The following is a 13,929-nucleotide window of genomic DNA, read 5'->3' as shown; positions in this document are numbered from 1 at the left end:
CTTTGGAGAGTAATTTTGTAGGCTATAGAAATTTTTCTTCTTATTCTAAGCCTTTGGTTAAAACTCTTACACAATATACCTGTTACTGAAAATTGAAAGTAATCTTTGAACAGTGAACTACTGAACTTCAATAGTGTGAACAAAATCCTACCAAATAATTTTTCTGTCATTTCATAGACAACATATTGTAAATGACCACTGAAATACAAAATGTGAAAAGATATTTTAACAGAAGAATTCAAGTCATATTACTGTATATATCTATTTCCTTTCCTTCAACAGTCCATTAGCATTTTAAACAAAATAATCAACAAAATTAACATATCAAACAGTAACCTGACACAATCATCACTCCATGGCAAGTTCGTCAGAGATGAGGTTGTTTTTGTTAAGCAGATGCACTATAAATCAAATTCAAAGAGCAAACGCTTCTACCTTTGGAGCATTTTTAAAGAAAACAAATGCCTATTTTCAAACTTAAAAATAATGAGAATATAGCACTACCTTTCCTAAAGTGACAATTTTTCTATCAAACTAAACCACAGCAAGCATTATAAAATGCTAGAAATAAGTGTTATAATTGAACTCTAAATTGCACTTCCAAAAGTAATCTCCAAACTCTAAATTGGTATTCCTAAATATACTCTATTAAAATAAGTTATGAGCATTGGTTGTTTAAAATACACATGCCCACCTGAGGGTTCATCTGATCTTAGAATCCATCATCCCATAAATGTCCTGTCCTGATTCTTTTTCTACAATTTAAAGAATAGCTTTTACATTTTGTCTTGTCGGGGCTTCCCTGGTGGCGCAGTGGTTAAGAATCCACCTGCCAATGCAGGGGACATGGGTTCGAGCCCTGGTCCAGGAAGATCCCACATGCTGCAGAGCAACTAAGCCTGTGCACCACAACTACTGAGCCTGCACTCTAGAGCCCGCAAGCCACAACTACTGAAGCCCACACACCTAGAGCCCACGATCCACAACAAGAGAAGCCACCAAAGTGAGAACCCTGCACACTACAACAAAGAGTAGCCCCCACTCACCACAACTAGAGAAAGCCCGCGCACAGCAATGAAGACCCAACACAGCCAAAAATAAATAAAATAAATTTATATTAAAAAAATTGAGTTTCATAGAAGGATCCTGATTAAAAACAAAACGAACAAGCAAAAAAAAACTCCCCTTCATAAGAATAACAAGTTCAGTAAACTAAGATTGCATTTTATCTTAAACCTGAGCAAGGAAAGCACTCTTTGAACTATAGTGGGTCATTATTGTATAATTTCTCTTTAGCCAATATTATGGGCTGAATTGTGTCCCTCCAAAATTCATGTTGAAATCCTAACTCCCAGTACCTCAGCGTGGGACTATATTTGGAGCTAGGGTCTTTAAAAGAGTAGTTAAGTTAAAATGAGGTCATTAGGATGGACCCTAATCCAATATGATTAGTGCCCTTACACGAAGAAGAAACTAAAAAAGAGACGTCATACAGAAGGAAGACCATGTAAAAACACAAGGAAAAGATGGCCACCTACAAGACAAGGAGAGAGGTCTCAGAAGAAACCAACCCTCCCTACACCTTGACCTCAGACTTCTTGTTTCCAGAATTATGAGAAAATACATTTCTCTATTTAAGCTACCCAGTGTGTGGTACTTTGTTATGGCAGCCCTAGGAAAATAATACAGCCAACCAAGAAATGCCATAGACTTTTATCAGGGTAAAATACTTATAAAAAGGTATATTTACATTTCAGAGGTTGTTTTGTTTTCTCTCTAAACCAGAAGGCTCTTATTAGACAGCTGCTAGTTTGTTAATGCATCTGATTTACTTGTTAGTGTCTATTTAAGTAACCCACAAAATGCAGGATACTAAAAACTTCAAGGAAGGAATAGACACTGAATGGCCCTATACATAAAAATAGAGAAATATAAACCTTCTCAGTGAATGATTTTGCTAATTCTACTGCATGATTACTCCCTCTCATACCGTGCATGTCAGAAATACTTTGGCTGACAGCAGAACTGACAGAGGTGGGATGGTTACATTTTTTGAAAATAAAACTATTGTCACAGAATATAGCTTCTTCTTTCCTTTGTTTCTTTCTTGCATTTGTTTTGTAGTCATCAATATTTTTCAGTTTTGAACATTATCATGCCATTATATTCATGAGGGATAATATTCTAAAACAATTTTACTAGTTTCTTGAATAGTATCAATGATTATGAGGTAAACATTTTACAGGATAGGTGAAAAGTAACTTAGGTGACTAATATAATGGCCTAAGTTCTGTCCCTCTGTACTTCAGTAGCAGCAGCTGAACAATCCTTAAAGATACATAAAACCACTATTCAACTAGTAATAGCTTATATTATTTTTAAAGTGTTTGTATGAAAGAACTGCTACCTTCTGAAAAACTTTTTAAAAACTTCGAAGAAACAAATGTAACAAGATCAAAAGTTAGGAACCTATTTGTTAATTGCAAATATTCTAGTTTATTAAATTAATATTTTTTAAATTACGGTAAAATTACATGATGCAAAATTTTAGTTACTAATTAAAATATACTGAAAACATTTCCTTACCAATATTGGGGTGCTTCAAAAGACGGCAGATTCTAGCTTCCCTTTCCAGTTTCTGATGATCTATTAAAAAAAAATAGAAAAATAAATCACAGCATTTAGCAAAAGAGATTAAATGACAATAAACAGCATATCAAAATGACATAAAGCCTTCACATTTACTTATCCTTTGGTTTCTTTTTTTAAAAAAAAAGTCATCATTTGAATTTGGAATTAGGTGAACACAATAGTTCAACAATATAATTATTTTTTATTGGCTTGAAGCTCGATAGAATGAGGTATAAAACAAAGCTGAATTTAGACTTTTGCTAGGGAAAACAGTAAAAATGGCACAAAACAATAGTATTCTTTCTTATCCCTACCCTAGGTATATACTGTTACAACAACTTAAATATGCCAATATAGACATACACATTTAAGCAAAGGATACCTATCTGGCAAGTGGAATGCCAATGGAACCAGTGCTAAATAGGGTTAATCCCAGTTTATCCCTAACAACAAAGTGTTCCCTGTCCAGTCATATTTTCTATCAAATACTCTTCCCACAATTTTTAATCCAACTTCCTAGACGTATTATGCTTTTCCATATACCAAGAACTCCCCAAACACCAAACTGCTTGCTCATCTCCACCCTGCTCTGTTTCCCTAACCATTTCCTTGAAGGGGCACAGACTACTGTAAACTTGCATTTAAAAAACCATCTGATACTCTTCTTGGTTTCTTTGTAGTAGTTCATATGCACATAATTATAACCAAAATCACTAGCCAAAACACAAAATAAATGGCAGAGAGAGGCAAGAACACCACAGAAATATACGTTGCCAATAAGAACAGTACTGTAGAGTGTGGTCCTTATTGAAAGCCTTTACATAGAGGAAATGATTTAAACCTTACAATAGCCCTCTAAGATAGGCAATGTTATTATCCCTACTTTACAAGTACAAAAACTAAGGCAGAGAGAGGTTAAGATTATAATATTCATAAGTGGCATCTACCAAATCTGCTCTCATTAACTAGTGTCATAAAACTGCCTTAAGAGAATGAGGGGGGCACCTACCTAACCACCCACACAGTTTATGCCAATGGTCCTCAAACTCTGTGGTCTCAGAACCCCTTAACACTCTTAAAAATTATCAAGGACCCCCCCCGAAGCTTTTGTTTATGTGGATTAGATCTATTAATGTTTACTTTACTTTATTAGAAATAAAATCGAGGCAAACTTTAAACATATATTCATAAATTCACTTAAAAACAATAATGAAGCCATTACATTAACATAAGTGACTGCATTTAACTTTTAAACTTTTATTTGGAAATAACTGATACTTACAGAAAATTTAAAGAATAAGACTAGTACAACATGCACCCCAATATTCATTGCAGCACTATTTACAATAGCCAGGACATGGAAGCAAACTAAATGTCCATCAACAGAGGAATGGATAAAGAAGATGTGGCACATATATGCAATGGAATATTACTCAGCCCTAAAAAGGAGTGAAACTGGGTCATTTGTAGAGATGTGGATGTACCTAGAGAGTGTCATACAGAGTGTAGAGAGTGTCATACAGAGTGAAGTTAAGTCAGAAAGAGAAAAACAAATATCATCTATTAACACATATATGTGGAATCTAGAAAAATGGTATAAATGATCTTATCTGCAAAGCAGAGATAGAGACACAGATGTAGAGAACAAATGTATGGATACCAAGGAGGGGGGGGAGGAATTGGGAGATTGGGATTGACACATATACATTATTGATACTATGTATAAAATAGGTAACTAATGAGAACACACTGTACAGCACAGGGAACTCTACTTAACGCACTCTGGTGACCTAAATGGGAAGGAAATCCATAAAAGAGGGGATATATATACGTATAACTGATTCATTTTGCTGTACAGTAGAAAGCAACACAACATTGTAAAGCAACTATACTCAAATAAAAATTAATTTTAAAAAAAGCATAGTACAAAAAACACCTGTGTACTGTTTATTCAGACACATTAACATTTACCCATTTTCTACATCATTTACACTCTCCCTCCCTGTATATGTTCGTGTATATGTATATATATATTTATCTAATTGACACACATGTATATATAAATATAAATATTTATACCCAAAATAATTTTTAATGAACCAGTTGAAGGCAAGTTATGAACATCAAGGTCCTTTACCCTAAAATTTCAGTGTGTATTACTAAGAATTGTGATATTCTCTTACAATCATAGTACAGTTATCAACTTCAGCAAATTTAACATTAAGACAATAAGTTACCATCAACACTCCAATTTTGTCAATTTAACCAGGTGATGACCTTTATAGCATTTTTCTCCTTTTAATGCAGGATCCAGTCTAGGGTCAGATACAGCATTTAGCTGTCATTTCTCTTTAGCTCCTTTAATCTGGAATATTTCCACAGTTTCCCTTTGCCTTTTATGACCTGACATTTTTGAAGAATACCATCATGTCTATTTTTTTAAGAGAATATTTCTCATTTTGGTGTTGTCAAATGTTTACTCATGATTTGATTGAGGCTATGTGTTTGCGGCTACAACATATGTTCTCAACTATGTGTTCTCAGCTAGAACATTATCCTTCTAGGCTATCACATCTGGAGATACACATTGTCCAACTGCTCCTCAAAAGTGACGATAACTTGGATCACAGGTCAAGGTGCTGTTGAATTTCTTTGCTAAATAATTATCTTTTTAATTTTCCTTTATAACTAACAAGTATGTGGGAAGACATTTTAAGACCATGAAAACATCCTGCTCTTCATAAAAATTTCCCCCTAGATTTAGCATCAGTGATGATTCTTGCCTGAACCAGTCTTTACTATGATGGCAGCAAAATGCTGATTTTCCAGCACAGTAACGTATTTTTCATGAAAAATACTATATTCCCCTCTCCCCTCCAAAAAAAGTGAGAAGAGTGGCACTGTTAAATTTTTCCAGTCTCTTTGATGTCTGGTTTAACAGACAACATCTGTATTCCCATGTCTGCTTCTATATTCAATATGCTGCAATATGTTGTGTGTATGAAGAGAATCTGACTCACAAGGTTATATAGTTGGACAAAGAAGTGTCGTAATAGCTTTTTCAGATAATTGTAGATGTTATTCTTTAATATTATATCCAAACTCCATGAATGGTAGTTTCTTAAAGGTTAGTTGCAATGTGAAACCTGAAACCTTATCAATAAACTTTATGAATCATATCAATGAAGTTATAAACTTTAAATCAAATTTATTTTCAACACTGGATATTGTCCAATATAATAAAATTTTACCCTGCTACATTAAAATCCATTGTTCTTTCTTGCACTTTGAGTCTTTTACTCAGGCATAATTTTAAAATATGATGCACTGGTCATCTGGAAAATATTGGTTCAGTATGTTATATAGCTTTTGCTGACACATTTCATTACACACTATCAGAAAAGTAACAACTGTTAATATCACCATTAATCTCATCAGAAAATTCTTTAAATTTGGGAATGAGTGTAGTTCTCACGGGCAGATACAAGTTTTCCAAAATTTTAATTTTTGTTTGAAAGCTTGAACTGTGTTATTGGCAATAAATGCTATCCGTTGTTTTCCTTGAAGTGATAGGCTCCCTCTGTTCATTTTTGAGAAAATGTCTGTCGAAAACATAAATCTGAATAATCATAGCTAGCTGTTCAGTTGTTATTTCAAATAAAAATGGTGTTCCATGAAGAAACAGCTAATTCAGCTCCCAACTCAAACAACTGTGCAGGGGTTTTTCCTTGAGATAATCATTGTACTTCAATATGGAATAGAGGTAGGTGCTTTATGCATTCTTCCCACTGAGTCATGCAGAATGTTCCAGAGATGTGTGATGGAAGGTCAAGAATAACAGTAATAATTTTAATTGGTTCATCAAGGACAATTTTAAGTGAAATGAAGTTTTTTTTTTTTTTTTTTGGTCTATGAGTGCATGTTGTTGAAAAATAAGAGTCCAATAGTATAGTTTGATGTCACTGCCTTGATTCATGCAAAGGCCTCGGCAATTTTATGCACTATTTCTTTTGTGTAATATGTATACATGTCAACGCATACCAAAAAAAGGGCAGATAATGTCTTAGCTTTATTATGAAAATAGTTTTGACCTTGTAGATCCCCTAAGAGGGTTTTGGGGACTCCTGGGTCTGTGGGCCACACTTTGAGAACCACTGGTATACATTATAAAGAACTATTTCATAATAATACATATTTTTTGACAATTTAGGAAAATATTTTAAACATATATAGTGTTATAGATAGCTCAAAAAGAAATAGTGTTTTAAAGAATCAGCATAGCGTTGGATAGGATCTAACAGTATATCCATTATACCTGGATTACCAAATATAAAGACAGATATTCTCTGGCCTTACCATCTAGAACTACAAGTACTTCAAATAAATATAAATTCTTCAAGCCCCCTATCGTTTTAACAGTCTTCATTCTTTTTTTTTTTTTAAGAAGTCAAATATTTTAATGGTATCCATGTTTGTTAAATCATTGAGAGTCAGACCCTTTCCTTACACAGTCTGCAAAATATTTTGGAATGACCTCAAATTTCACGGAAGCAAAGCCCTTATAGCTTCCTCATGGGGGCGTGAATTCTTTAAGGGTGGGTGCTGTGTCTTACTCCCTCTGGGATCCCCAAAGCTTATTCTTTTTTTTTGAAAATCTTTTTTATTTTTATTTTTTTAAATAGATCTTTATTGGAGTATAATTGCTTCACAATACTGTGTCAGTTTCTGTTGTACAAAAAAGTGAATCAGCCATATGCATACATATATCCCCTCCCTCTTGAGCCTCCCTCCCACCCTCCCTATCCCACCTCTCTAGGTCATCCATCGCAAACCACCGAGGTGATCTCCCCGTGCTATGCTGCTGCTTCCCGCTAGCTAACTATTTTACATTTGGTAGTGTATATATGTCGATGCTACTCTCACTTCACCCCAGCTTCCAGTTTCCCCTCCCCATCCTCCAGTCCATTCTTTATGTCTACATCTTTATTCCTGCCCTGCCAACGGTCTTCATTCTTAAGACAAGCTACTTCTAGAATATTGTTATTTAGAAATATACAAATAAACACAAAATGTTAAACCAGGTTTTGCAAATGTATCTAACACCATCTTAAATACTGTAAAGTAGCCTATGTAAAACATATGAAAAATACATGCTTAGAGGAATTATAATTTTGTTATGGAGACGGGAAAATGCAAATATATATGCTAAACCATGTGAGCTATACATCATCTAATACCTATATAATCATGTGAAAAAGAAAATCAAGGCAGTAAAAGACCTTTGGACAATAAGTGAGTGGTATAGTGTCTTAGCTAAAGAGATAAACATAATTATAGAATTTTATATAGTCTATTCTTATGGACTGTGTCTCTGTAAAACTCATATGCTGAACTAACCCCCAGTACCCCAGAATGAGACTGTATTTGGAGATAGGGTCTTTAAAGGGGGTAATTAAGTTAGAATGAGGTCATTAAGGTAGGCCCTGATGCCATACGACTGGTGTCCTTAAAAGAAACAGAGTTAAAGAGTTTAGGACACTGACATGCCAAGAGGGAAGACCATGTGAAGACACAGGGAGAAGATGGCCATCTGCAAGCCAAAGAGAGAGGCCTCAGAGGAAACCAACCCTGCCAACACCTGATCTTGGATTTCTAGCCTCCATAATGTGAGAAAATAAATTTCTGTCATTCGAGCCACCTCACCTGTGGTACTTTGTTATGGCAGCCTCTAGCTAACTAATAGACCTAAGTATTAGTTTTCTATCGCTGTATTAAAAATTACTACAAACTTAGAAGCTTAAAACAATACGTATTTTCAATCTTGCGTTTTCTGTGTGTCAGGAACCTGGGCATATTTTAACTGAGCCCTTTGCTTTAGGGTCTCTCACAAGGCTGCAGTGAAGGTGTCAGGGTTGGGGTCTCATCGAAAGTCTTAACTGGGCAGGATCTGCTTCTGAGCCCACATAGTTGGAGGCAGTATTTAGTTCCTCAAGAGTTGTTGAGCTGAGGGTCTTAGTTCCTGGCTGGCCGCTGGCTGCCCTTCACTTCCTTGCCACGTGCCAACATGGAAACTTGCTTCGTCAAAGCCAACAAGGGAAAGAGAGGGTCTGCTAGCAAAATGGAAGGCCCTATCTCACCTAGCCTAACCCCAGGAAGTGACGGATATCACACTTGCCATATGTGCTTGGTTAGAAGCGAGTCACTAAGCTGGCCCACTTTTAAGGGGCAGTAATTACAGAAGGGCTGGGATAGCAGGAAGCAAGGACCATCGGGGCCATCTTAGCGGGTGTGTGCCGCATCTGACTACGAGGACTGGGGTTCTCATGAGCTTCTCTCTGATACCCAGCTTCACTTACTCTTTCTTCCATACAATCGCATCACTTAGTGATCTCCTATGAAACATAAGGCATTCTGCACTCATCCATCAGGGCATGTTGTGACATCTCAAACATGATGACAGAACTAAAGTCTTCATTAAATGGAAATGCATATTGCTCGGTGTGCTTCACATTCAACATCAAGTTCACGACTTTGGAGGGAGTAGGTAGGTGAGGAGGAGTGATGAAGTGCCTATTATCACCAAAGCGCACTTCTGTATTTATCCTGCTAAAGAGAAAAATTAGTTCTACATTTAAAATTTCCTCTACTTTTAATTCAGTGGGCAAAAAAATCATACACCCTACCTCATCATTCCCAGCACTTACAACTACAATGGTAAGAGGCAAAGACGGATTACAAAAGGCAAGAAAGACATCCATAATACTGTGTATCACCATTTGAAGATTTTCTTTTATTATCCATACCCCCTACAGCTAGTGTAGAACCAGCTTCATTTATAATTTAATATTTATTAAAGTACTCAACCTATAATAGTTTGGCTTTATTCTTCCTTTGAAGCTCAAGTTCACAATGTTATATGAATAAAAGTATAACTCGTCAAGCTGCAATCTTGTCAGGCCTGATAAGGTACATGCTGTTAGCAATATATGGTTGAAGACTTACCGTATCAAAATGCCTTAAGGAAAATATATTATTGTTCAGTTTTGACAAAGAATCAGTGGGGAATAGTATTACCCAGTACAGAGAACTCTGGATTTTAAAAAAGTTTCTGAGAATTTTGAGAAAATGTTATTTCTTTCCAGCTTTAAGGTACTTTTTGATACTTAATAAGATATTTTATTTCAAGTGAGGTAAAAAATGTGAATTTGGACCTAATAAAATAAATCCTTCACTCCTGTTCCAAGTCAAATTTTAATCTTTATGCAAAATAACTCTGATCACAAGTGAAATTAAAGTGCTAGCCTTGAATCACCTTCGAAAAGCAATGAGTATCATTAAAGCTACGTAAAGCAACAACTTATTTATCTGGCAGCCTCAGGGAAGGAGCTTTTATCAGTAAGTAAATCTGAAAAGTAACTACTCCCCCAAATGATAAAGCTTTAAAATGTTAACCTCTTGAGTGTGTGTGTGTTAGGAAGGGGGCGATCTAATAGTTATTGCTTTCTTACATAGATGACAAATAATTTAATGTTTTTGACATGATAGGGTCATCATTATTAGCTTCCATTATTACTCTGCAGTATTTCAGTGAAGCCCTCAGAGGCTGCTGAGGTGTGAAAGCCCACAGGTCGCTGCCTGTGTCCCAATCTGCCCCCATCCCCGCGTGTGGAATGACCTTGCCAGCATAGGCAATGCCGACGGATGGTTTGGGCAGGGGAGGGGTTTGGCCTTCCGTCATAATTGGTCATTTACCACCTCTCCCTCCACAACAACAACACCCACACACACACACACACACAGGCACACGCACGTTCACACAAACGTGTAAACATACAGCCTAAGGAAGACATGGGTTTGCTACACCCAAGAGGGTTTAACTCTTCTAGCTCCCCCTTCCTACAAACATCCCCACCCCTAAAATCATCTTATATAGAAATTATGGAGGAGTCATCTCTGAGGCCCATAAAAATGGAAAGTTTAAAATCCAATTCCATCATTACTTTTTGTTCTGCTGGCCTTTGGGCTTCCCAGCTTAAGCTGCTGCCTTCCCTGCTCCTATCTCCTTGGTTCTTCCCTGGCCCAATGCTCCAGTTTGAGGTCAATGCCTCAGATCCACCTATTTGAATCCTGCTTCTCTCTCTTCTGCACTACAACCAGCCCAACTTGATTCTCAACCTTTTTCACATGTGTTCGGTTTCTAAGCAACCACAGTCTCAAGTAAGAGACTCTCTTGTTCCCCCTCTAAAACCAAACCTGGCTGGTTATCCATTCTCAGAAGAGGGAAGATTCAACAACACGGATATAAGCCACTGCACGTTTTGTATTGCTGCAACTGTTTATTATACCTTTTCTATTTCTTCACACTTTTTTGCTGCCATCTCTTATTGCTTTGAGTTTCTCCAACAAGGATATAAAAATATAAAACCACCACAAATAACCTGGCAGTGAGCACCTGAAGAGATCTCCTCTGAATAAAAGGTACAGTCTTTAGCATATGGATTCTGGAGCACTATAATAATATGGATACTTAGATAGAAGTCGTATTCCTGGAGGTCTTGGGATTACATTCTGAATACATTTTTCTTGTTAGAGAAATCACTTCTAGCTAAATGAGGCCTTCCTCTGGTAGGAATATAAATTCTGTCCACTTAAGTAGGTCATATTTAAAACCACATTGTAAGTTAAAAGGAACTATTTAAAGGTTCACTTCATTATAAAACCTGCGCGTGACGCATATGGATTTAAAGCTGTCATATTCATTTAACAAAAGGTTTTTTAAATTCATAATTAAATATTATACTTTCACGTTACCCACTTATTTTGAACTATGTCTAATCCATACCATAGAATTGATTTTTTAAACTATGTATTTGACCTAGATTCTTTCTGACATCAGGTTATTGGTCACTTCCCATCACTTCTGCTGCCCACTAATATCTTGGAGGGAGAGGAAGATCTCAGGTTTCAGAGCAGAGCAGACAAGAGTTGCTATCTGGTTGCCAAAGTTCCCTGGCCTCTCAAAAGATTCTTCTATCAAATGGGCATAAAATATCTAGCATCAAGCACTGTATTTGGAACAAGGTAGGAAATCAATAAATCACAGTATCATCATTATTATTATTAAAAATCTTTCCAACTTTAAAAGAACTAGATTCCTAAAAGATACATTAAAAAGTATATTAATTCCATCAAATGTTATTCATTTTACATGAACGCATATACTATGAAAATAGATTTTCCATAAAATCATTTGATTATGCTATTCAGGCCAACTGAAGTAGTGGGAGAACCACTGATATCAGTGGTCAGAAAGAGACAAAATCAATACAGTAAAATATGGACAAAAACTCATAGTTATTCAGTTTTATGGTATACTCTAAATAGCTCAAAAATAAACAAGAATACAGGAAACATTTTTTATTTGCCTAAGTGTAAAACTTTTAAACAAATCAAGTTAACCAGTTACATACAAACTAATGATACTCTTTCATTAATCCATTTCACACAACCAAAATAAATGCTGTTCCGATAAATAATTTATCACATTATATTGTTTCAGAGGGAGCTGGTAGAGAATATATTTAGACTATTTCCTAGATGTGTAAAGGAATAGTGAAATCTGGTGGCACCATTCTTACACTGTCCTACAGGAGAAATACTTTCCCTCTTCCACCACAATAATGGTATTCGTTCAAAGACACGACATTATATCTATGAAAATAATGCTTTAAACAAAATTATTCAAATGTAAGACAAAAGCCCTATCTTATAAGGCTCCTGTTCAGCAGCAATTTAAACAAGAATACAATATGTTATAGATCTTTTAAAATTGCAAATAGTAAGCAGTAATTTATATAAAATACTTTCATATAAAAGTTTGTTTAATATCTGATTATACAGAATATCTACACAGCTACCAAAAATGTAGTGAGGAGATGGGAACACTCCATTCAGACCTAACAGAAGTCTTAGGACAGTCTCTTAGTAAGCCTCTCACTAGTTCCAGGTGATGGGCTGAGGAACTTGAATTGAGCTGTTAACCTTTGGGAGGGGAAGCAGGAACGTAACTGTGTAGAAGAGACACAGGGCACAAAGCACTGAATATGAGACTGTTGCTGGAGTATAGATTTCCTCTGGATGATAAAGGGGAGTGGGCAGGAAGCCCTGCTGACGCCCCTGGTAGCACTCGATGACCTTAGCCAGATCTCCCCCTAGGTTCACAGCCTCTGATGGCATTGCTGTCTCCCTCTCGAGGGGTACCTCTGCCCGTCTGTGTATCTACCACTCTGCTGACGTGGAGATATCACACACAGCACGTTCTAGGGCATGGAACTAGTATTGCGAGGGTCACCAGAGGAACCCACCAGGAGAAGCAAACCAGAAGTCTAGGAACAAAAGGGTGGTATCCAGAACAGGCAGACAGCCAGGAAAAGTCCCCACAGCAGGCCACAGTCAAGACTGGTCCACCGGAGGAGAGCAAAACTTACCAAGATGACATTTAGGACACAGGTGTCAGACAGAGTTCACACACAACAGGTGACTGTCTGTCAATAGCACCATTTTAAACTACTATGTCCTAAGTGATTGTTAATATATCAATAAAAAACAAATCCCTACAGAAACAAGTTATGAGGGTATCAGTCGATGCATATTAAGAATTAAAGATATTTCCATGTATCTATACATCAATAATTTAATTGTACATCAATAATTTAATCCATACAAATTTTTAAAAAATATTCTAAGTATACTCCTGTAAAGAGCATAATTTTAATTGTACATCAAAAATTTAATCCAGGACTTCCCTGGTGGTGCAGTGGTTAAGAATCTGCCTGCCAAAGCAGAGGACATGGGTTCGATCCCTGGTCCGGGAAGATCCCACATGCCGCAGAGCAACTAAGCCCGTGTGCCACAACTACTGAGCCTGCGCTCCAGAGCCTGCGAGCCACAACTACCAAGGCCACGTACCACAACTGCTGAAGCCCGTGTGCCTTGAGCCTGTGCTCCACAGCAAGAGAAGCTACAGCAATCAGAAGCCCGTGCACCACAATGAAGAATAGCCCCCGCTTGCTGCAACTAGAGAAAGCCCGTGCACAGCAATGAAGATCCAATGCAGCCATAAATAAATTTTTAAAAGTCTTAAAATAATAATAATTTAATCCATACACATTTTAAAAAATATTCTAATTATACTCCTGTAAAGAGGCAATGAGATAAATTTTGTATAATATGTTATTCTGCCCTCAGTCTCCACAATTTGGTCTATACCATAGCACTCTCCCCAGGTGTAATTTTACT

The 13,929-nt window shown here is 36.5% G+C and overlaps 1 protein-coding gene across 8 annotated transcripts in view; it reads right to left on the bottom strand.

The window, feature by feature from the left end:
• The window catches only part of CAMK2D (calcium/calmodulin dependent protein kinase II delta), a gene marked incomplete at its 3' end in the record, with an annotated part of 285,398 nt that overhangs the window by 178,441 nt on the left and 93,028 nt on the right, over positions 1–13,929 (bottom strand). For all 8 annotated transcript variants that reach the window (XM_079920207.1, XM_079920208.1, XM_079920210.1 and 5 more), the window contains exon 3: positions 2,587–2,646. In XM_079920207.1, the coding sequence (XP_079776333.1) occupies positions 2,587–2,646 (60 nt within the window). The remainder of the gene's footprint in view (positions 1–2,586; positions 2,647–13,929) is intronic.

Source organism: Stenella coeruleoalba (assembly GCF_951394435.1).
Source record: "Stenella coeruleoalba genome assembly, chromosome: 4".
Taxonomy (NCBI): domain Eukaryota; kingdom Metazoa; phylum Chordata; class Mammalia; order Artiodactyla; family Delphinidae; genus Stenella; species Stenella coeruleoalba.
The sequence above is the reverse complement of the archived record's forward strand: the minus strand, read 5'-3'. Positions and strand labels throughout refer to the sequence as shown.